This window comes from Oculina patagonica, chromosome 12 (assembly GCF_052425735.1).
Source record: "Oculina patagonica isolate OP01 chromosome 12, crgOcupat, whole genome shotgun sequence".
NCBI classification, from domain to species: domain Eukaryota; kingdom Metazoa; phylum Cnidaria; class Anthozoa; order Scleractinia; family Oculinidae; genus Oculina; species Oculina patagonica.
The window spans coordinates 5,230,848-5,256,070 of record NC_135769.1 but is presented as its reverse complement, the minus strand read 5'-3'; the positions used below and the strand labels follow the sequence as shown (position 1 = coordinate 5,256,070).

General features: G+C 40.1%; 2 protein-coding genes across 4 annotated transcripts in view; one reads left to right on the top strand and one right to left on the bottom strand.

Moving 5' to 3' along the window:
• The window catches only part of LOC144631718 (uncharacterized), a 140,779-nt gene that overhangs the window by 4,578 nt on the left and 110,978 nt on the right, over positions 1-25,223 (bottom strand). The gene's annotated exons all lie outside the window — the stretch shown is intronic.
• Positions 932-24,820, top strand: LOC144631688 (uncharacterized). Of its 2 annotated transcripts, none has more exons than XM_078490184.1 (3): positions 932-1,034; positions 8,947-14,496; positions 17,286-24,820. In XM_078490184.1, the coding sequence occupies exons 2-3, from the start codon at positions 8,949-8,951 to the stop codon at positions 24,182-24,184; spliced, it is 12,447 nt and encodes a 4,148-aa protein (XP_078346310.1). In that variant the 5' UTR covers positions 932-1,034; positions 8,947-8,948; the 3' UTR covers positions 24,185-24,820. The 2 variants fall into 2 exon arrangements, with proteins under 2 accessions (XP_078346310.1, XP_078346311.1); XM_078490185.1 differs by lacking the exon at positions 932-1,034 and adding an exon at positions 5,312-5,440.

Here is a 25,223-nt window from a genome sequence, read left to right as displayed (position 1 = left end):
AATAATTTTATTACCTCCGCAATATCTCCCCATATCTTAAAATATTCAATACCCATCCGGCAAAGAACAAATCTGTACCATTGTGTGCGACGGGCGTGCAACATTATTTTGGCGGGAAAGTTGACAGCTCGGCGGCTGACCATTATCAAAGCGTGTGACGTTCACATTATTTTGGCGCTAAAAGTGCCAGGCGCCTAGTAACTTGCCGGAAGCAAAAAAAGATTGTTGAAGCCATAGCGACGGGCAAGCAAAAATTGAAAATTTCACGGCGCTTGATAGGGAAGAAATATGGTCTTCGATAAAGTGTTCAATGCAACATGAAATGTTTTTTTTTAAAATATAAGTGCATTATAAAATGGTGATGAAATAAAAAATGCACTGCTATATTCTTTGAACTTTGATACATCTTGAAGTACATTGCACATTATAAATTGCTATCTTTGGACAGGTTGTAATTGGCCTCTGGGCAAAAAAAGCCGATTTCACATGAAATTCAGTTCGCAGTGAGGATAAATCTCCAGCTTATCAATCAAACAAGTCAAAGACTTAAGCCGGAGGGATTCTTTAGACTGTCTTCTTTAGTATAAATTTTCTGTCTTTTAAGGACCCCGCAGCTCAAATTAATTACTATGTACGATTTAAAAACCTCAAATTTGAAAGAGAAAAAATTTGGTTGGCGTTAAAGTATAATGTTTATACTTTTTCTTATCAACTTTTTAAGCCTGTCTTTTCCTTTCTTTTGTTTCGAAGTGATTATTATAATTTTAATATATGTGTAATTCAAAACAAGAGTCATAAATAATATTTGTGATAGCAGAAGCCCCGCAGAGTTAGAAGAAAAAGGAAAAAATCTCCTTTAACATGAATATGCTAATCAAGGCTTTTAAGAGTTTCGTCTAAAAATATTCACAATATCAAGTGACGGAGTTTAGTGGTTTTGCACGACACCGCACTCAAACATCTTCAATTTCTCGCACGACTCTCGAAGAATCAACACACAAATCTTTCAAACGGATCCATTGGAGCACAATTTGGTAAGTAGATGGCCAAAATACACTTTTAACTCAAATAAATGTGTTAGTAAACTAACGGAACAAATACATAGTAATTTATACATACTGTAATTGCTGTGTGTACGCTTAGATATTCGCGATGTTTCTATTCCTCGATCGCTCTTATACGAATATCATTCTTTGCTATAGACTGATTTCTCTCGGTCGAAATTTTGAATTTTTTTCTTTCATGAACTACATTTCGCGAGTTAACATTGAGAATCATCTAGGTTGCGACGAATAAACTCAAATCTACAAGGTGTTATAATAATGTAGAATTTAGGTTACGGCAATATTCCCGCTTATCTTGAACTAAATAAACCTATATTTGTCTAAGAAAACATAGTTTTTCCGCAAAATATCACTTTCTGCAAAGAAAACTCCACTTGACATCGACCGTGAATATATCAGTCGCCTTAAATTATCTTAGGCAGACAAGTGGAAAGGAATTTTATACAAACACATAAATTGAGTATTTAAATAAAACAATATATTTACCGATAAGTGTTTAAGTAAAAACACGTCCTCGTAAAGAAATAGTGAAGTTTGATGTAAATTTTAAAAGTGTTTAATTCAAAAGAATACAAAGTTATCCATGGATGTATTCTCTCGCCTACACTCATGTTAACTGCAAGCCCTCTAAGTGGCTATCTAAATGCATAATGACTGCATCAGTCATTTGCCGCGACGATCGAGCAACATAGGTTCCTGCAACGTGTGTTCACACACACTGGGGGCAGGCCATGACCCGTCCGCGTGGAACACACTGTCGGAGACTTCGATTCGACGGGATTCTTGCGGCGCTCGTCCGACATCTCTGGTCCAGGGCAAGACAGTGAATTCATATGAATGAGCGATACAATTAAATGGAAAGAACAAATATTTGAAAGCTTTTAATGTGCATCGTTTTAAAATACCATCTGACAACAGCTTGACAGCCGTCTTCTACTTTAAAAACACTTCTTTCTTAAAAAAAAAGTCAATTAAAAAATCTCCAGACTGGCTACTTTACCGTTTATTGTCTATACAATAAGTGACAGATATTCCCTTTAGGCTGGACTTCTGCTTTTCGTATACAACGTATCAGTTTAGAGATGTTTCATCACGGTACCTTTCTCTAGATGACAGACTTCGTAACTCTCCATACTTTCCAGCCTCTCTTTGTACCAATACTGTATAGAGAAGGTGGTTGCCTATCACCCAGGGAGAAGTGGCATTTTGAAAAAGAATGCAGTTCCATGTAGAGAGCTATTCGTCACGTGACTAAACCTGGGTGCCCTTCATTTCTACCAGATCTGCCAATCAATCTGCATATGCTTTAAGTATTGTAATTTTGTTCTTGTTAAGCTTAAGTTTCTTAAAAATTAAGTAAATCTAAAAACCTAGTTTATATATATAATTAAAGAAGCTATGTCGCAAATATGAAGTCATTTTGTGCAATGTACAAAATACCGAAGGGAACCTCAAAATAAAATTTTTCTAAGGTAATAAAATAGCAAAAAGGAAATAAATTAAATAAACTTAACAGAATCAACGATGGGGAAGTTGAAACGGAATTCGGACGATCCTCGTAAAAATTTAAACAATTTTTTCTCACTCAGGTGTCATAGCTCCTAAGGTCTTGATGTTAATACAGGAGGGCATTTTGCGGGCGCATGCGGCCCGCTGTACAGACCGCGTGATCTGGGATTGGCGCGGGCCTTGTGCTGGGTGTGTGGCGTCGCCTCTCGTCGGTTGTGGACGGTGGGCCTCCCCGGCGTGGCTTCCGGGGGGTCCTCCTCTCCTTTGGCGGTGCGGCGTCGGTCCGGGGGTTCCCGGGGGCGTGGTGTTCTGCTGTTGCGCCCACTGTACTCATCCTCCCGGTTCACGACCGTTCTTCCGCCGGTCGTCGTTTCAGCGACATCATCGCGTGTGCATTGTGTTCGCACGCAGTTTGGTCCGCCCTGTGTCTGGGGCAGTACCGGTCCCCACGCGCCCGTCTCGGGGTTTCCGTTCCCGAAGTTCTGCGCGGCGACGGGCTACACCATTTTTCGCTCCTCGCAGCAGACGTAGTTCGAGTCTAGGCTCCATATTCGGGCTGGGTCGGTGGTTGCTCGTGAGGAGCTTAGCTCGCACTCCGGCCATCGGTCCGTTGTTCTGTGCCGTAGCGCCTCTCACACTGGGCGGGGTCCGTCGCCATATGTCCACGCGCATGTCAGCGTCGATCGGTTGGGCCCAAACTAAACTTGCGATAGGCATAGTAGTCGATGCAGACTCTTCGTGTGATCCCATTCGACGCATCGACGCATCCCTCCTGCTGATGTTAATATAACTGTCAGCTGTTATCTTCTAGTCCATCAAGATATTAATGTTTCATTTACCTGCCATTATTAAAATAGTGGCCATTTCAGGTTCCTTTTTTAGCCCTCGTGCAGATGCCTTCTATTCAGCTCTGCACGTAGGCTATTTATTTCCCTTCCTTTCGGTATTATTTTCCGTTGGTAAAGTCACAACACCAAGGTTTGCACTTTTATTTCATCTATGACAGAAATCAATAAATTCTTTTTGTTATCTTGTAATAAACTACTCAAGAAAAGGCGATAGAGGTTTTCTAAATCCTTTTAATTTTTTAAAAGCTGCTAAGCAGAATGCATGCAAAAGAAGAGAACACTGAGCTTTGAGGAAGGTTGTTTAGTTTTATCAAAGGGGACATGACTCAAATTATGGAAAATATTTCATCAGTTATTGGTTGATTATGCGTTTGATGACCCAAAAGTGGTAAGAACCTCCAAGTCGTCAAATTGTATGGGCCGAAGCACTTAAAAGACGTATTTTTTCACGTGTAAACTAAAAAAACGGAATTTTTGAAGGTTTTCTTTTCTCGTGGACACTGAAACCGCCGTCAAAATGGAACTTTAATTTATTCACTTTATTTTAAATATTCGTTGGCCAAAAGGAGAGCGGTTTACTCGGGATAACGGCGTACAAACTAAATTAATTTGTTTGCTTTTTGACTGTGGAGTTATTCCAGTAACTGCGAGATCAAGATAAATTTTATGGGATATTCTGCGGTTTAACTTGTATCAAATCAAGGATTCGCTCTGTACAGTCCTACAATAACAAATTCCACAGTTAACTCCAAGAAATATACCTTCAATTACTGATAGCTGCCATGCAATTTTTAAAATATTTGCATTCTGATGTCCGCTTTGACAACGATGGCTGAATTTTAGTCGTCATGACAACGCCACCTGACATTGATGCTCAAATTTGTTCGCATGGTTAAACTGGTTTTCATGCAACTTACACTACTTCAACTCATGCGTAAATGAGTATTTTACTTCATGCATACATTTGGCTTTGCCGTTCATAAAAAGTGAGTGTAAATTCTAATCATTCTTTCCTTTCATTAGATTTAATTTCAATGCCACCCGTCGAATTCATTGTTGCGCAACAATGCGAATCGTCGGCCCTTGATCTGATTGGCTCGGTATTGTATAAACAGGACGCAATGGTGCGAACGTAAACAGAGTTTTGGCTTTGTTGCTAACAGAGTTGTTTTGTCTCAGTTTGTTGTTTAACAGTTTGGCTGTTATCCACTTCTGACTAATAAAAACGCGTGCAGTTTGCTTTGCAATAAAAGGATGTTCTTATGGGAAAAATTAATTTACTTCAAGCATCGATTTGTAGGACGATTTCGCGTGCAAACTCTCTTGAAGCAGGAAATTGCGAGAAAAGGTCGCGAAGCGTTTGAAATTTCTGTCACGTTCTGACCTTTTAAAATAATAACCCATTTCCTATTGTCTACCAAACGGCGTTGATAAATAGTCCGACACTTCGAGAAAGTATCATCCATTTCTTAGTAAAGATATTGTTTTTCGAAATTTAAATTCTCACATAAAATTGAAAGCTACCGGATTCGATACGTTTGATTGGCTTACGTTGTTGTCAAATTCCCGCGAAAAGAACGCATAATGCGGCAAATTTATCGACCATGTGGTTCATAATAATCACCACAGCTTTTTTAATAAAAGGTATTAACACATTGAAGCGTAACATTTTATAGTTTTATCCGCTTAACTCCAGACGAACTACGCGAAGAAATTACAGACTAGCAGACGCAGACATTAGCAAAAAAAACGCATTTGAGTTGGTTAACTTATAGAGAGTCTTCTTAACCCGAGTAATTTATTATGCACTTAATTTTTCTAACCATCAATTATGTGCTCATAATTTATGCGCGGTGGGTTTAAGGAATTCATCTGTATCCTTTCAAATCGAAGTGGCCCATTCATGACCGGTTTGTTCGGCGTCATCTAAATTGAATGTAGCTCAGTCAAAGAAAAACCATTCGAAAGACCTTGGAAAGTGTTGTGCTAACTCAAGATGGACGCGGCCGTGGATTTAATGTAAGTAAGATATGGTTTAGCTAGATCGTGTAAAGCACTTTGTTTTAAATACCAAACAGCTACATTTGTTCCGTGTGTAGCTTCTAAACAACTTTCGCAGCGTGTCTCGCAGCATGTTTTTAAGCAAGAAAAACTAGGATCAATGTTTAAGTTTGGTGGGTCAAGTTCAGACGTTTTGCAAATCGCGAATTCGCACGTTTTGTTAATTTATCTCTCCGGCGTGGAGCTTTCAGTTTGCGGATGTTCAAGGAAGATTCGAGATGATAAGTGCTTTACACTATAACACTACTTACTCATGGAAATTAGGTAAACAAAACATTTTATGACTCTTTGTTCAAGACTTAACGACGTGTCGACAATGTTTATGGGAATATTTAAAGCTAACCATAAAACTGTAAAATTTTAGGTACAGCATTGAAGTTGAAACTGAGAACAATTTATTCGACACTGAGCGACTTTAGAGCTTGCTATTTGCGTTCAATCACTCGAATAACAAATTTTGTTGTTGTTTGAAGGGATTAGTGATCGTAGATTTGACAAGTATTGCAAATAAATGTGGCTCAACATGAAAACTATTTACAGACAAATCAAACAGTGTAGGTAAATTTGTCACTTTACTCAAAAATTAACGAGTAATCATAATTTTTGTGAAACCGCTCGCGGTAAAAGAAAAATTTCCATACTTCCTGAGCTCTTCACAATTTAAGATAGGTGAACAATATATTACATGTGACGTTTAAAAGGACGCGGTTATATATAGCTGGTTGTCAAGAAAGGGTTGAGTATCTTTCGGCTTCCATGGCGACTTAGTTTTCGTTTGCGGAAAATTAAAATTACACTGCGAATGAAGTCACTTAAAATGGATTAGTAAACTGCTACATCTTCAGAGAATCTAGGGAGCTAGCATAATGCAAAGTCGAAATAACATAATTATTCACAATGCATCGCTGTTTTAGTCGAAGTGAGAGCCACTTATTAGCGACGCTTAGCATGTTGAATTATTTGAGAGACTAATTTTAAATTATTCGAGTTCAGGAAAAATGTTAACCATAAAGAATATTGATCAGTTTTATAAGGAGGCATCTTGAATAGGTTTTTCAGAGTGTTGCGATGTCCTCGTAAAACGTCAATGGCATAACGAGTGTTGTTTAAAGTTTTTAAAGTCAACTTCAAATTGAAACATTTTTGACAGGGCCTAGCACTGCGTGTACTAGATTGATGCTTTTTCAAAAAGCAAGAATAAAAGAATTGAATTTGAATTGAATTGAATTTCTATTAAGCATGAATGGCGATAGAAATCACTCGACTTGCAGCAGTTCAGTGCAATGAGTACGTCTGTTACACCGCAATGTTACACAGGGCAAGGTGTCGTGCGTAAAATGTTTCGCCGTTTTCGAACAAGTTACATGAAAGATTGCCAAAATCTGTCATGCATTTCTCAAGAAATGATGCATCGAGCTGGCCAACTTGATTGCTCTCGATCGCCTTCAAGTTGTTGGAGAAAGTTCAGACAAGTGAATTTACATGAAAGATTGCACAATGTCATAGACTTAAGGTGGTACATATAACTGAAATGCGTCTAAAAAGAGCCCATTTTAAGACATTTTATTAACTTTGTTTAAATCCCTAAGTTTTGCCAGTTGAAAAAGGCATGAAATTGTAAAAAATGTGCATGAGAAGTGCTAAATCCATACCTAAAAAGGCGGATTTATTTTGATTTCAATTTGTTACTTCATTTTACCGATTTTTCTAATTCAAAAAAGTAATTAAAACGGAACGTGAATGTTCTAAGCATTTTCTAAACTGAAGCTAAATTGGTGCATAGTTTTTATAATCACTAAATTAACTCGTTGGGGATTAGTACTTTGAGAAACTGCTTTGGTGCGTCGGTGGAAATGAGTAAGTTAACATTTAGTTAATTTTGCTATCAGCTCTTTCACTTCCAGGAGTGTTCACCAGTTTCCAAACATGAAGGAAAATAGTCCATATCGTGTGATGAAATATTGAAAAAAAAATAACACCACATGAAATAACTACTAAACATTTTTAATTTAAATGGTCACACAATAGGGTTTCGCTCTAGACGTATACATCATACAACATTATTAAAGCTCAGCTGAAAGCTTATACACAGCACCACAAAGAACTGCTCAATAGCTTTCATTTGAATCGTCACACTCTAGGATTAAATCCACAGACTTAGTTAGAACCATCTTTTAAGAAGAGTATAATAAACAGTACAACATGAAAGAACTGCTTGAAAGCTTTCCCTTGAATGGTCATAACTAGGGTTTTATCCTCAAGCTGAAAAGATAAAAACCACTTTTTTAAATTGACTCGAAGCTTAGTTATCTTTGGAGGTGAAAAGGCCATCAAACCAAGCCGAACGTTCTTTCAACCCTCTCTCACTGTACGGAAAACATTAACAAAAACACAAAACCCGCTGCCTAATTCACCGTGAGGTCAAAGTAATTATAATTTTTAAAAAACCAGCGCTTTGTCCAGATGTCGCTGCCTGGTTAATAGAATCATACGATGCAGTCAAGTGGTCATAATCCGCTCCGAAGTTGCTATTTTAAGGTTGGCGGACGCGTTTGTAGACGGCGCCCTCTAGGCGTTATCACAATTGCCCGCTAGTTTTCATTATGGTCAATCGGACAAATGTCTGTCTAAATAACGCTTCGATTAATCAGGGGATTAGTACAGTTTGTAAAGAAACTATTGTGCTTAGTCGGCGGGCATGAGAAAAAAACACTCGAGAGCTAAAATTTTCAAAAAGACGGAGACACTTTTAAATTTACAAAACATAAATTTTAGGTTTGGTTGATCATCAACACCCACAATTCCTTGATGTGCTCTAATGAATACGCTCGAAACGTCAGCTCAGACGGCGGTCAATTGTTTTTGTAAACGCAAAATGTCCTTTTACTAATAAACATCACTTTACACATTACGCCCATCAAATATCGTTTTAAAACATTCCTGTTCGTTTTATTTAAACCGACTATTTATTTGCAATAAAATTTGTCCGTTGTTTCTAGCAGTCTGTTGTATAACTTTCAGTTTAGTTGTTTAAAATATTACAACGGCTAATACAATCTATATACATCAGCTGTGAGAATTTAGTGGTCCAGCTAGACAATATCTGTTAGTGGATGATTCCAGTGATTCTCGTCACCTTTGTGCTGACAATGTATTAAAACTGTAAGGAGAAATTTGATTTTAAACACTGTTGAGAAAATCATCGCATTCAACGGGGAAAATTCAGTCAATGATAAGAAGTCAACAAAATTCGCGCATTTTTTTCCTGGCACAATTGAGTAAAAATATCGAATTGAATGTAAGGTCCTTTCATACCGCATCAGTCTATAACATTGCTACGCAGGTCTATAGCTAGATGCGCGCATTTTTGCAAAGACTTTTCGCCCTTTCCGATCGGACAACGAAGATCGTGTGTGTTAAAAATGACCATGTTTAACATTATAAAAATTTTCTATTTTCCACAGACATGACCCACCACCGCACAGTGCACGTACTATCCATATCAAACGGGCAGGCGATACGTAAGTCTCGCTCTGAAGAATATCTACCTTTGAGCCACAAATCGGAAGAGAATATCAATTTAAGGAGGAGCTCAGGAGCAAGGAAGATAATTCCAAGTTTTTCAAAACTCGGACAGGAATTGAGAATAAAATTTGAAAGTAGAGAACAGAGAGAAACAAGGCAAAGTACAGAAGAGTATTTTGGAGAACAGGAGAAGAGAAATAGAAGGTGGAAATTGAGACGCGAAGGTGATCTACTGGAAACTGAACGTGAACCTAAAGATTATTTGCATTGCACTGTTGATTCAGAACCTAATGTGAAACTCAAAATGTCGTTAGTTCAGGCAGCAACTCCCGTGAAAACGGTGAACGACTTGAAAGAAGCTCGAGAGACCATTAAGAAGCTAAACGAAAGCCTCTTGAACGAGAAAAGATTATCAGAGGCAAAAGACACAACTATTGGAAATCTGCGACATGAAATCAATTTGTTAGATCAGGAATTGGTAGATAAACGAAAAGAAAACGATAAATGCAACGAAGAAATGAGAAAACTACGGTCTAAAACAACTTCGCTGCAGACTGAAAACAAGATTCTGGAAAGGCAAGTGAAGATGATGAATGAATCAAATAAGAAACTTCATAACGAGCTTCACGAGCTACGGAACAAGCTTCGGATTCAAGAGACTAAAGTCGGAGAGCTTCGGGTGCAGCGATCGGAGGCCGTTCGGAAGTATGCTCATCTTCTACAGACAAGCGTCGACAAAAGCACGAGGCTTCGATATTTTCTTCAGCAATTACAAAACGAGATTCTAGCGCACAGTGTGACCTCGAAAAAGTTTGAAATGCAAAAACAAGCACTGGAAGATCTCATGCAAGAAGACAGTCAAGAAGACTTGCAGTTTAAGAAATACGGTTTGATATCTCCGAGAAAGATCAGGAGGTCTTCCTTTGCGCTGTCAGATGAGGAAAAGGAGAGCCTGCGGAAAGACGTGGAAAGCGCTTTTGAAAGCAGGCATAACAAATCCCCGGATAGAAGTCTCCCGATTGAGAAGCTGACCACAGCAACAGAAAGAATCGTCACAGAAGGCTTGAAATCTCGGCTGGGACGAGAGAATGAAGAAAGCTCGCAAATGTCCAAGTTAATGCAAGAGGCGAAGCATCAGATTAAAGGTTTGGAGAGAATAGAATCTACACACGTCGAAGCGTCGAAGCGATTAGAAGACAAAGTAGGAACGCAGCTTAAAGCACTCGAATCCGAGCTCAAAGATTTGTCAGACGAGCTTCGACTGGCTCAGATTTCAAAGAGAGAAGATGAAGAAAAACTACGCTCGATCAGGAAATTTTCTTCTGCAGATATCAAAGTTGAAAGTATTAGTTTAGCCCGAAGAGCATCGCAAGTTGAAAAGTTAGATCTTGAAAGCGCCATTAACAGTATGGAAAGAAGGAGTGAAGATTCCACGAGCCCATTGTCGCCAAGGGAGATTGAAATTTTGTCAATGAAGCAAAAAATGGCGGCCATGCTCGAGGAAAAGCTTATGCTTTCGGATGAGCTGATCGAATCTCGCACCAGTCTCTCCAACCTGGAGAGTCTCTTGGATAGCAGAAGCCTGGAAGACGAGAAAATGGAAAAGGAACTCACAGAAAAGGAAAAGCGGATTTCATCGACGGAGGAACGTTTAAAAAAAGCTCAGGTGGAAACGACAAATCTGAAGGAAGAATTGGAGATTGCTAAGAACGAACTGTCGTCGAGAGAACGGGAGGAAACGACGCAATCAGAAGGAAAAGTCAAAGATCGCCCACACAGGGTGGAACTCAACTTTACTCCAAATGTTCAACCAGCACTAGAACAGAAAGCTGAAAGAAACTCAAAGGAAGACCTTTTCGCTGTCAGAAGAAACAGCATCACGCAATCCGACAAAGTAATCCCCATAGCATCCATAGGAGTCGATAAAGGAGTGCAAGTTGAAATCGAACCACGGAAACTAGAAAGACTTCAATCATGGGAAGGCCCTCGCAGTGCCAGAAGACGATTATCGTTGGATCAAACGGAGGGCTATACGCAAGTTGAGCGCAAAGTTGAACGAAAAGTAGGCAAAACTTTGTACCAAGTGAAGTTGGTAAAACGAGCGGAAAAGGGGGTCCAGGTTGAAATCGGTGAAGTACTTGGCACCATGCCGGAAAATTCCAGGGACGATGACGTTTTCAGAGCAACTTTAACTAAGGAAAATCAAGAGCTTAAAGGAATTCTGGAACAGCAAGATCAAGAGATTGCGAGCCTTGAAAATGAAATCGAGAAACTACGGGATGGAAAGAAAGATTCTTCCTCGAATAGCGAAGATAATGCGCCTTTTAACTATCCAAAGAGAGTGTCGGAACTATGGAAGGCTATTGAGGAAGCTAGACAAGAAAAGGCAGAAGCTGATAAGAGAAACAAGGAACTACAAGACAAGTTGGAAAAACAAGAGCAAGAGGTACAAGTAATTATCAAGAATTTTAAACAACAAGGAGAAAGCGCAATTAGTTTACCACCTGAAGTCATGGATAATTCTAAAACAGAAATACCGACCCATAACAATAATTACTTGAAGGAAAACCAAGACATGGGTACTTTACAAGGTCGTACACTAGAAGAGCTTGTGAGTTTAAGTAAAACAAACTGTGTGGAACACGAATTTGTTTTCGACAGCGAAGACGGCCAGTGCATTTCAAATGAAGGACGTTTAGAGGCAACGGGCAAGAACGAGGAAAATATTTCTATGTTGGAGTCGGTGATTGACCGCATGAGGAAAGATCTGACAGCTTCAGAAGAACAGATAAGAGAATTGGAAACAGAGTTGTGCAAAAAGGAAGACGATTTGCGAAAAGCTGAAAGCGAGATGGAATTATACAAAAGCAAACTTTCCGAAATGAAGGATTACATGGACAAAACGAGCGAAGAAAAGGATTGTGCTGGCAGAGAAGTTGTCCAGTACAAAACCCAAGTGTCAGATTTGAATGCTTTGTTAGAGGAAGCAAGGAAAGACAAGCTAAGAGCCGAAGAAGAATCTGAGAGATACAAATCGGAAATTTCAGAACTTACAGCTTCCCTTGATCAGGCAAGGAAAGAAAACGGTCAAGTTGAAAACAACATTGAGCTATACAAATCACAAATATCGGAGCTGAAATCCTCGCTTGAGGAAACAACAAGAGAGAATGAAAATTCAGCTTCAGAGATTCTGCAGTGTAATTCCCAGATTGAATACTTGGAAAATTCTCTTGAAGATGCAAGGAAAGGACTTCAGAAAGCAGAGAAGGAAATTGAAATGAAGAAATCTGAAATGTTGCAACTGAAAAGCTTGCTTGATGAAACAAGAATGGAGAAACAAACAGCAAATGAAATTAGTGAGCGATCAAAGTTGAGGATTTCGAAATTGGAAGCTTCGTTAGACGATTCCACGAAAGAACTTAGTTCGGCTCGAAAGGAAATCGAACTACACAAGTCCGAAGTCTTCGAGCTAAAATCTCAGCTCGATAAAACCCAACGAGAAAACCGTAAAGCCATTGACGAAAAAGAACAATACAAATCACAGGTTTCGATTCTAGAAGCCTCCCTCGAGGAGAAAAGAAAAGAAAGTATCAATACCGGAGAAGAAATTAGAAAGAACAAGTCTGAAATTTTAGATTTAAAATCTATTCTTGATGAGAAAAGAAGGGAAAATGAAAGCGTAACCGGTGATGTCAACAGATATAAGTCCCAAGTAGAGGATTTAAAAACGTCACTTGAAGATTCCAAGAAAGAAAATAGCTGGAACTTAAAAGAAATCAGCAGATACAAAGACGAAATTTCTGATTTAAAGGTTTCACTTGGCAGATCAAAGAAAGAAAGCGCTAATGTAACAAAGGAGTACGAATTGTACAAGTTCGAAATTTCAGATTTGCAGAATTCGCTCGAGGAAGAAAGAAAAGAAAATCGCGCTGCTGCGATGACGATTGAAAGATATAAATCCGAGGTCTCGGAGTTGAAGAGTTCTTTGGAGAAAGCAAACGAAGAAAATCGCACTTCAGCCGTCGAAAGTGAAAGTTATAAGAGCCAGATTTCAGATTTGCAAGCTTCAATCGAGCAAGAAAGAAAGGAAAATAGTGCTTCAACGCAGGTGATTGAAGGATATAAATCCGAGCTCTTGGAGCTGAAGAATTCTATGGAGAAGGCAAAAGAAGAAAATCGCGCAGCAACCACTGATATTAAAAGTTATAAGAACAGGATTTCAGATTTGCAAGCTTTGTTGGATGGTAAAAAGCAAGAAAACCTCACAGCAGTTAACAAATTTGAAAAGTATGAAACCGAAATATCTTATTTGAAGAAGTCTCTGGACGAAGCAAAAGAAGAAAACCTTACTCTGAAAAATGACATTGAACGCTATAAAACGCAAATTTCAGATCTCCAAACTTCCCTTGAAGAAGAAAAGAAAGAAAATCTGGCCGCAGCGAAAGAAATTGTCAAATATGAAGCCGAAATTTCTGATCTGAAGAGTTCTTTCGAAAAGACTAAAGAAGAAACCTACACTGAGCTCAGTGACCTTGAAAGCTTTAAGACCCAGCTTTCAGATGTACAGGCTACGCTCGAAAATACAATGAAAGAAAATCGCAGACGTGAGAGCCAAAATATTGAGCTTGAGAGTTTGATTAGCAAAAGAGAAGAGCTAGTGCACGAATGTAAAATGAAAGAGGCAGAAACTCGACTTGAAAAGGAAAGACTGGAAACTGGCAACTCCAAATTACAAATTACTATTGACAATCTCAAAAGCCAGCTCATGGGCGCTGATAAGAAGGTAAAAGACTTGGAATGTCGGGCTGAAGATGACAGCAAAACCATTTCTCAACTCATGGGAGAACAGTCAGGAATTGGACGCCTTCAAGAACAAATAAAAGTGTTAGAGACAAAACTGAGTGTAAGGGATAAGAATCTGGAGCAAAAGGTGGAAGAAATTATCGAGAGAGACAAACGCATTGAGGAAATACAGCGCGAAAAAGATGAACTGGAGAAAAAGTTTAACGAAATTTCTAGCAAACAAGAAGAAGAGTTAGCCAATTTTGACACAGTCGACGGAGAAACGACAGTTACGGTCGAAGCTCAAAGTTTATCTGAGAGCAGTCCACAACTAAGCGATAATCCAGAAATTATCGAAGACTTAGGCAATGAAGTTTTGGAGTTTAAAGAGCAATTACAAAGTCTCCAAACGGCATTAAAGGAAATTCAACAGGAGAAAGCCTATTTAGAAGACACCGTGCAAAAACTAACAGATGTCAGAAACAGCCAAGAAAAAGAATTAGAACTTCTTAGACAGCATGTTCAGTTGCTTGAGAGTAGTGTGCATGACATCGAGAAAACTCTGGAAAAGAACGCACAGCAGCTGGAAGAAAAGGAGAAAGAGCTGCGACAACTTGTAAATGAAAAAATTGTAAAGAAGACAGAGATTGAGAGTTTGGAGGCCAACTTAAGTACAGCACTTCGGGAAAGAGAATCGAAATTAGCAGGTAAGCTAATTTTAAAACAGTGTTTTTAACCCAGGGGGGTACTCTCTAAAATGGCTTATGGGGGGGGGTTCTCCGCGAAAGGGGTACTTTTTACAGGCTCTAGGTATATAAAAGGGTACGGATTTCACGAGTTGGAGTATACAAAAGGGTAGGGAAAACTGTCATTTATTTATTTAAAAGGGCCTTTCAAAATATCTCAAAAAGACCCACTAAACGATCGATTAATTCAAGTATTTTAAGAGGGTTTTCAAGTAAAAAAAAAATAGGAAAAGAGATACAGTATCCATTCTGTAGGTATGTTATAGGGGTACCTATCGAAGGTATACGAAAGGGTTACCTTTTTTGTCAAAAATGGGGTATGAAAGGGTAGGGGTTTAGACCACAGGGCGGAGCCTAAAAAGAAAAAGGTCAGCTTCGAGCCAAGTGGCGCATACTGCCGAGCTTCCCGGTTTCCGCTGCGCTGGGTTTTCCCCCCTGGATGGCATGCTGTCCTCGCAGGGCCCCCAGCATTATTTCGCCGGTCCCATTTACACCTGGGTGGAGAGGGCACTTGGGTAAATACAATACAGTGACCCCGGCCAGGGCTCGAACCCGGCGCCCGGTCCGGCGCGCAACCGGCCACCGCGCCTCCCACACACACAGGGCGGAGCCTAACCGTATGAAAACTTTTTTATCTAGTACCCCCTTCACGGGAGGTTTAAGGACAACTATTTCATGTACATTTTTAGCGCGATTTTAAGAAGCTCAAAAAACATAGATTAATGGAAACCCAACAAGTAAAATGGTTTTGGTTTTGTAGTTGAAATGATATGAAATGATAGGAAACCAATGGGATGGCGGGAAAGACCGACTTTTAAAAATGGCGAAGATCGAAATAAAATGGATAAGCACAAAATTCGAAAATGCGAAGTGTGCGTCAGCTTTCAAGCTGTGATCAGATTTCTTTGAGTTTTTGCAAATATCTTGTGGAATCTTATTAATCCTTTGAATATTGTTTTATTTCATTTAGTAAGTGTTCACTCCGTTTTTTCTGGTGACAACCGAGGGTCAATTTTCTGCATATATAGGAGTTTGCAATTGAAACATAACGTGCTCTGGACATAAATCATAAAATGTCAATTAATTATTTTGCCTTGTTCGATCGAAATTAATGGACTTTCGCGTTAATAGCCAATTAAAAGTAATTGTTATTGCCATCGAAACAGGATTTCAAAAGTAAGTTAAACAATCCAAAAATGTTGGCTGCAAGTGTGTGCGTATTCAAAACAAAAAAGACCAATTGCAAATTACAGCGCAAGATAAGAAAATATAGAATAACATTTTACACTTTACTGTATTTTTTATGACAATTATTAGTGTTTTCATTCTTTTGTCGAATACAGTTATTTTAAAAGCATTAATTACTCACGTGTTCTCAAACCATGCCCGAAAAAAATGGACGAAACTCGAAAAACGTGACTTACAGTAGCTCATTCATTTGCAGCAACCTAGGAATTTATAACCTTCAAAGAGCAATTGTCTTATCTATTACGAAATACATTTTTCGCCGATGACATGTCTTGCGGGTGCTTTACAAAATCAGCTAAGGTTGTTCATTGTTCCTTTAATCTTTGGCGGTGTCTTGAATCTAAACAAAACATCAACAAAAGCTTGTCACCCTTGAGTCTTACTAGACGCGAAAACAAAAGAAAACCGCAAAAGCTGTGTTTTTAAAAGATTTTTGAATGTTTGTGAAAAACATTGGCAATCCACGGACGCAAACGAAAAAGAAAAAACTGGACTTCTTAAAAAGAGAAACTTTCGTGCTCGCAGAGAATAAACAGAAGCTATTTAGCGTGTTTAGTTGTGAGCTTTACATAGTTTTAAGGCAATTACCATGTCTTTCATTGTTGCTGCATTAGACATCCAGTTTAGTTTACTATAATTGTCCAGGATTTTACGGTATCTAATTAAGATTTCACCTTTCATTTTACCAATAAAAAAACGAAATAAGAGCGAGCGATTCCCATCCGCTAGAGCTATTGTACGCCCTTGCGCACGTCCTTTTAGGTCTTATTTTTTGCTGGAAAAATTGCGCAACGTAAAGTAATAACGATTGTTTGCGTCAATTTGCTCAAACAGGATTACCGCCTATAAAGAAAACTAAGCTTAGATCTAAAACTACGTTAGAGTGATTATGACGTCCATTTTAACTTTTACGCAAACGTTAAATGAATGACTTGCTATCGTGGCCTGAACATTTTATCACGCTTGTAAACTTAAGCTTTAGGATTAACTAAGGAATGGTTGATTTGCTTGCACGAATAACTTTTAGCTTCTATTGTAATGCACGCGTTTTCTGTTTGGCTCAAAAGAAGCTTTTGTTTCGATAAACGACGCTAAAAATGTTATGAAAGAACTCGTGTTCATACCAAGTCTGAAACTTGCTCGAAAATATATTGATCAAATAAGATTAGCTAAGAATTAAACAAACTTGACAGTTTGGGCGAATGGAAAAATAAGCGTTTTTGTAAATTGAGTGACAACGAGTTTATAGCTAATAATTCTTTCTTAAACTGTAATCAAAATGCCGAGAACGCCAATTATTTAAAGACCCAATTCCCACTTGGATTAGAAGAAAACAATGGATTGTAGTTGTTGATATCAGCGTGGACGCGATCGGTTAAGCGTTAGCTTGTTTATAGTTAAGGTACAGATAAGTTTACTCTTTAGTTTGTGGAGTGTTTGTTTGTTTGTCTTCGCACTTATCGTTTCCGGCAAGTGCTAAACGTTCGCGCTTTCTTTTACAGCCAAAGAAGACTCCATCGAGCGGCTGCAGGAAGACAACAGGAGGTTGGAGAGCGAGGCTGAGCGGCTTAAAATGGAGGTCCAGAAACAAGCTTTCGATTGGCAGCAAAAGGCGAAGATGGAAGCAGATTTTCAAGGCGTCACAGACAAGCTGAAAGAGGCTGAGTTGAAATATCTACTTACAAAGGAAGAGAAAGATAAAATTGAAAAGGATCTGAAGAATACTACCAAACGAATGATCACGCTGCAGAAAGGACTCAGCGACGCGCAAGCTACGATCAAAGTAAAAGAAGACAAGATCAAGCAACTGACAGCAGATAATTTCGAGCTGCGCTCACTGGTGAAAGACAAAGATGAAAGCATGCATCGAGAAGAGAAACTGCGAATGGAAAACATGAAGTCTTTGGACGCGCTAAAGATCAAGTTAGAAAAAATGGGAACAGACGAAAAGAGGCAGCGAGAGCGGTTGTTCAGCTTAAAATCGGCGTGCTCTGAGGCGAATGAAGCTTACGAGATTGTCAAGAAACAAAATTACGATATGAAGCGAGACATGGAAGAGGTAAAAAAGAGATTGAGCGAAAAAGATTCCGCGCTTGAGAATTCAGAGAAAGAGAAGGAAAAGATGGAGGAGCAGATTTTAAACGCGTCGAGAACAATCGACGACTTGCGAAAGAGCTTCCGAAGAGATGAAAGCGTGTCGCCGGATTCAGCCCTGGGAGTTTCTCTAACGTCTGCCTTTGAGTTCAGTTCTGGTCCTAACAGCCCTAATTCCGTAGCTTCGGATAACGCGTTCTCCGGAGACAGTTTCGGCCAGGAAACCGGGTTGCTTTGCAAGATGCCGACCATGATCGAAAATTTCCGAGCGGTTGTTCGCGACAACGAAGCACTCCGCGGCAAACTATGCGAAGTCACTCTACACAAGGAGAAGCAAGATAGCCAAGTTAAACACCTTTCTCAGCTCAATGAAATTCTGAAGAATGACGTGGCTGTCAAGGAAAAAAGTGTTTTCAGCCTGGAAGACAAAGTCAAGCTCTTGGAAGACGAGACTCGAGATGCTAAAAATAAAGTTGTGGAGTTAGAGCGCAGCTACGCCGTGGTATCTACTCAAGCGGATCTCTTGAAAACAACGCTGGAAAACCGAGAGAAAGATTTCGCAGAGCTGCACGAGAAGATTGAGCTTCAGGAAGAAAAGGAGAAAACTTTGGAACTGTACTCCAAATCAGTGGCCGAGAAATTCGAGTATGAAACCAGCGAGAAGAAGAAATACGAAGAGCTTTCTCGCCAGCTGCTTGAAGAAAGTGCAATCCAGAAAAACCAGATTCAAAGCATCGAGAAGAAATTGTCGGCTTCACCGAGCTTTCGCGACGATATTTTCTATTCCGCACAAGGTAGCGTTCCCATGGCAACGGTGGAAGACAAAGTGGATATCGTTTTGAAAAAGAAGAAAGATTTGGAAGTTCAAGTGTCTAACCTACAAGCTGAATGCGCGGATTTACAACTGGCGAATGGCGAACTGCAAAAGGATTTAACCCAGTACTTGGAATCCGAGAAACTGAGGCGAAAACTCGAAGGGGAACTCAAAGCAACACGAATTCGTGACGAGCAAGCAAGTGCTAAAGTCGTTAGGCTTGAAGAACAAAAGAAGTCTTTGCAGAATGAAAACAAAAGCCTCGAAGCGGCGAATGCGGAGTCGAAAAAGAAAGAAGAAAAATTGGAAATCAAGGCCGACGCTATGAAACAGACCATCTTGGAGCTGGAAAAAGCAAACGAGAATTTCCAAGGAGAGAATGAACATTTGAAAGACAATTTGCGTCGAGCCGATGAAGAAAGTTCAAAACTGGCGAACGAGCTCAAGTCCTTCCAAGCCAAAATGGCCGAGATTGAAATTACCAACGATGCATTCCAAGCTGAGAACGAGAAGCTACGAACTGATATTATGGCGTTAACAAATGCAAAGTGCGATGTGGAGTTGGCAATTTCTGAGGCAGAGAGGCAGTTAAAGAAACTCACAGAATCCGCAGACAAAGAGAGAGTGAACCGAGAAATCAGTGAAGTTCAGAAAAACGAAGCTTTAAATCACTGTGAAGAGCTGCAAGATGAGCTAAACAAAGCGAAAAACCGTGTTGCGACAATGGAGGAAAAACAGAAACAAGCAGAGAAATCAATTGAAGAAATGGAAAAAAGCAAGTTTGATTCGTCCTCAGAGAACCGAAGGCTTGCCGAAGAACTGCAGTTAGTCAAGAAAGACTTGTCAGAAATGGAGGAACGATACAAAAAATCGATACAAGAAGAGGAAAATCTTCAGCAAAAACTAAACCTGGTTAATCTGGAGTTTGCTAAGCTGACGACTACACATGAGGGAAGTGTTAAGAGAAATGATTCCATGGAAAAGAGCCTCGTAGAGTCGAAAGGAAAGAATGAGGAGCTTGAAATACTGCTAGAGAAGACTCGCTTAGAGAAGGCAAACGTACTGAGGGATGTCAGCCTTAAAGACGACGTTATTCAGCAACTGGAAGCGAAGAAACACGAACTCGAAGAGGAAAGGCAGAGCCTGACAAACGATTTGTACGTCGCCACAAGAAAGGTCTTAGCTCAGCAACAGAATGCGGAGACCTTGATAAATGAAATCAATCATTTGAACCGTGAGATGAAAGGAGCTATCAAGAACACGCTGAACAAGGAGCTAAGAGCCACAGAGGAAGAAAAACCTTCACAAGGAGAAAGCGACACAGCAGTTTCAGACAATGAGGTGCTGATGCAAAATTTACGCCAAGGTATCCGCGCTACCGAAAGAAATCTTGACTTCTTCCGATCCGAAGCTAAAGTACCTGAACACGAAACCAAGAGTTGCCAGAGAGATGTGGAATTCATCAACAAGGAATTTGCGCTACTTCGTAGTCAACTGTCTTCGTTTTCTACCACTTCTCACAAGCTCTGCGAAGAAATTAAAAAGCTGAAAGAAGATTTGGCGCAGAAGGAATCCCTGCTCGAAGAAACTAAAGAGAAGCATAATAACTTGAAGGAAGAAAACCTGGAAAGTCGCGAATCTATAATTCAACTACAGAACAAGTGCACTGAGCTAGAGGCGTTGTTTGGAGAGTACGAAAGCAAGGCGGAGAAACAACATGCAGAACTTGTGCGCACAAACCAACAGATATCAACACTAGATTCAAATCTGTTGAGAGCCGAACAGAAGAAGACCGCCCTCGAGAAGGAGCTGCTGGTATGTCACGAGAAAATCTCATATTTGGAAGCAAATGCAAGAGCGATGAAGGACGAAGGACGAAACGACAAGAAAAAGATCGCAACTTTAGAAACAGAATACAACGAGAAACAAACCCTTGCGCGAGAATTGGACAACACAGAAGCGACTCTCAGAGATCTTAGGAGCAAGTTCGATGATGTCTTGAAGGAGAAAGAAGAAGCGAAAACTGAGCTGTATGGAATGAGAGAAGAAATGCGCCAACAACAAGTGGAATTAAAGAATGCTCGCAGAGAAGTCGACAATTTGAAGAAGCAGATGAATTCGGAGAAAGACACCCGACAGAAAGTTGAGCTCGACTTGAATGAAAACGCCGCAGTTTGCAAAACATACAAGAACAACCTTCAAGACTTAGAACGCTCGCTGGGAAGACTGCGAGAGGAAAATTCCGATCTCGAAGAAAAAGTCAGCATTCTAGAGACGACCGGAAATGCACTTAGAAAAGAGACAGAGTTACAGGCGTTGGAAATGAGAAGGCTTGAAGAAGAGCTAGCCGACACGAAGGAGCAGTATTCTAATCTTTGCAAGAACCATGAAGGCAGCGAAAAAGAGAGAAAGAAGCTGGTTAATGAGATGGTTGTCGCGGAGGAGAAGATCACCAAGCTACAAGGAACTTGCGACGAATTGCTGAAGGAAAAAGAAACAAGTTCCAGTAAAGTTCTATCGCTTAATGAAGCTCTGGAAGTTATCATCTCAAGCAACGAAGAAACCGCAGCAAATTTGAAGACCGATCTGCTAGCCGCAAAGAAGGAACTCTCTGTAACTAAAAGCGCTCTCGAGAGAAGACAGACACAAGTGGACGAGCTGCAAGAAGAATTGAAAAACGACGAACTAAAGATCAGGTCCCTGGAAGAGAAAAAGCAAGAAGTCTTTGAGAAGTACTGGACAAGTCAGAACGAGTTGACTGAAGCAGAGAGCACGATCGACAACTTGCGAGCGGAGAGCAAAGAACTGAAAGAACAGTGTGCCTCCAGCGCGCAGCGAATCCAACATCTTCAAGAAACGCTGCAATCTGAGAGAGAGACCAACGAGAAAGAAGTGTCAGCATGGAGCGACCAAATGAACAAGTTGAAAACTCTGCATCAAAAGGTGACCGAAGAGCGCGGCAACCTTAAGCGAGATTTAGAGCATACTCAAACATCCTTGACAAAAACCGAAGATGATCTTAAACAGACGAGCGAAGCTCTGAGCGAGAAGGAGAAAGTTTTCAACGATGACGTCACCAAACGAGACCAGGCGTTAGAAGATTTGTCAATGCAGAGCGCAAATCTGACAAACGAGCTAGCGAAGTCCAAAGAAGCCCTGACAAAAACATGTTCCGAAAACGACGACCTGAAAGAACGACTTGATATGACAGCGGAGAAGGTAGAGTGGTTGGAGAAGGAACTACAGGAGCGAAACACCGAAATTGAAGATCTGTTGGCCGAGGCGCAAGCCAAGATGAACGTTGTGCGCAAAATGAAAGCTACAAACAGCGGAGAAACCTTTGCTGAGCTGCCGTCATCAGAGTTTATGGTTAGAGATGACGAGGAAGGAGTTGATGGCGTTGACGCCCGGCCGGTTACACCCATGAACACATCAATGAAAGACGTTGTTGACTCCTTCCATAAGGCGTGTCTCTCATCCTTCAACGATAACAGAGGACTCCAACAAGAGCTGAGTGCTAAATCAGAGGAAATAGCGCGTTTAGAGGAAAATCTACAAAAGGAGAGGAATAACGCATCGGAGACGAAAAGGTACCTTCACGACTTAGAAAAGAAAAAAGGAAAATTGGAAGATGAAGTGAAGAGATTGAGAAGGCGCTTGGAAGCGTTGAAGCTTAAAAGCGTGGAGATGGAGAAGGAAAAAGATAATGAAATCACCGAGACGAAAGGAGAAAAGATCTTGCTCGAGAAAGAACTGTGGGATACGAAAGAAGCTTTGGAAGAAAAGAAGGCCAAGCTGAAGAGCTCTGAAGAAGAAAAAGAAAGATACGCCAAGGATCTGGAAGCTTCACGTAAGCAGATTGTTGACGCAAAGAGCGACGTCAAGGGAAGCCAGCAACAGCTTGACGCACTGCAAGAAAACATCTTGCAGTTGAAACGAAGAACGTTTGAACTGGAAGCAAACGAAAAAGCGGCACAACAGGTGATTCAAGAGAAAGACAGAGAGCTGTTCGCTAACCAATCAAAAATTGATGAGTTGGAAAAGTTATACGACAATTCCAACGAGAAGAAGACGGAGCTGTTCGCAAAGCTTTCCCGAGCGGATGAGCGCATAGCCAGCTTAGAAAATGACTGCCAGGATAAAACATTGGAGAAGTCCAACCTTGAGAATGAAATTACAGATCTGAAAGACAATGTGAAAGACAAAAGCTCAAGGTTGCAGAAAACAGAAGAGGAATTAAATGATTCGCGCGAGAAATGCGAGGAGCTTGAGATCCAACGAGGAAGCCTTCAAGCAACCAACGAGATTTTAAAACAACAACTGGACGGCTCGAAGAAAGAGTGCTCGCAATTACAGGCTTTGCTCGCGAAGGAAAATGAACTGTGCAGCGCTTTTAGTGGCCAACTGAACGAAGCGAGGAGCGAAAAGGAGAACCTTGATCGTGAGTTAAAGGGGGTTCTTGAACAGAAAGATCACATACAACAGTTGCTGAATACATCAGAAGAAAACTTGAACACCGCGGAGGACAAAGCTGCGAGTTCTTTCCACGAGATCGAGAATCTTAAACGACAGATGGTCAAGATACAGAGTGGCGCATGCGCGGATTCTGCGCGAAAACAACTGGAGATTGGCAAGCTTAAAGCTGAGACCGAGTCACTTAAAAAGGAGTTATATGACAAGGAAAGAGAACACAATGAAAGCCTCACCAAGTTCAAAGTTACAGAAAAGGAGAATGAATTCCTGAAGAAAGATTTGGCGCACAAGCACAGCCGAGAATCAGAGCTGAAACTCGATCTTACCTCCACCAACAGTAAACTCCAGAGTTATGTGATCGAAAGAGAATGCTGGGAACGAGAAGTGAAATCTGTCTTGAACGAAATGGAACAGCAAAAGAACGCAAGCCAATCAAAAGAAGAGAAGCTTGAACGACTGCGCACGCGTTACGAGAACGAGATCAAATTCTTACAAGAGCGCGTGGAGGCCCTGGAACGAGAAGTACGAATCATCCAGGAAGCCAGTGAACAGCAGCGTCACGCGGATGAAATAGCGTGCAAGCTTGCAGTCGAGTCCAAAGACATGGAAATTGACAACCTGAAGCTCCGTCTCCAGGCAACCAGAATGCATACCAGCGAGAAAAGTGACGTGTTGGAGATCATGAAAGAACAGCTGGACGAGCGAACCAGGCAGATTGCCGACCTCATGGAGCAATTGCGGATGTTAAAAGAGAGCTACCATCTCGAGCTAGGAAGCTTGCATGCAGACCTTAAATGCGCACAGATGGAAAACATGCTGCAGAAGAGAGGAGAGCTTACTGGCAGCTTTGGAGCAAGGCAGGAAACGGAGCTGCTCGATGCCATCAAACAGAGCAGAAAAGAATCCGAGCGATTGAGGAACCTTCTTAAAAACAAGATGAAAGACATGAAGTCCCTCAGAAAACACATCCTCACTGAGAGAGTTAGTGGCACAAGAAGACCTGGATATACAGTGTATTAACAAAAAGATTTAATGACTTTCCGAAAGACTGAAAGAGAACTTGAATCTTTGCGTTAAACTCATAGACGTGATTACGAAAACTGGTTTTTCAACATACGAAGCAACGCTTTTTAAGTGCATGCATAAAATCAAAATTCGAGTCCAAACGTTTTGAAATGTTTGAAAAAGGCAAGCCGTTTGTTTGTCGACACTGAATATTACATATTTACCGCGTGTGCAAAGTAGTTAGGTAAAATAACATATATTATGTTTAACGAATAATTTATCGAAGGTTTACAAAGTAACTATAACTTCAAAAGAGAAAAAAATAATTTCCTTACAAAAAAAGCTACTAATATATTTAATTCGAACAGTATTTTTCTACCATTTTGTACGAAAGTAAATTTAAAAGCGTTAAGTGTACAAGGCTGTTTTCCCCAGTTGCGTAAAATGTACTTTTTTAAGCGTACTATACGCTATTTGACAGATCTTAACGTAAGAACATTTCAGCTACAAGACTAGTATGCATGTTGTTAGTTCTAAGAATTTCTTACTGTCAGTATAATATACTTGAACTTTTCGGATTCGAGTAATCAATGATTTCTTGTAAATAAGCTTAGGATGTGCGTGGATTTTCAATAAAGGAATTAAAAGATATTTCATTGTTTTTTTTTTTAGTATTTTTAATTTAAAAATGTTTTCAGTGAATTTAGTATGACCTTAAGTGATACGACTTCAGTTTTTTTTTATTCCTGGAGACTAATGTCTTTTTGGTTTTTGAAAATGTTACTTATGGAAAACTTCTCTTCTACAAATTAAATCACGCATTACACGAGAAGTTTTCAGCAGGCGATCGCGAGCTAAAAGTGATCTTGATCAGATAAAGAAATAGGAATGTTTTTGGCTTTTCTGGATAACTCCTTGTGTTTGCATCAGACATATGTAAGCAACGCGCGGGCGTTTTCTATTTCTGAAATCACTCGTACGGTGAAAAAGCAGTGCACAAGGTTGCAAGAGCTTACACTGTTTCCTTCGCGCTCACTAGATTTGGCGCGAAATT

Excerpts from the sequence above, each read along its gene's own strand:
- LOC144631688 (XM_078490184.1), top strand. The coding sequence starts at position 8,949 with ATGACCCACCACCGCACAGTGCACGTACTATCCATATCAAACGGGCAG. Across the intron at positions 14,497-17,285 it reads AAGAGAATCGAAATTAGCAG|CCAAAGAAGACTCCATCGAG; the intron begins GTAAGCTAATTT and ends TTTCTTTTACAG.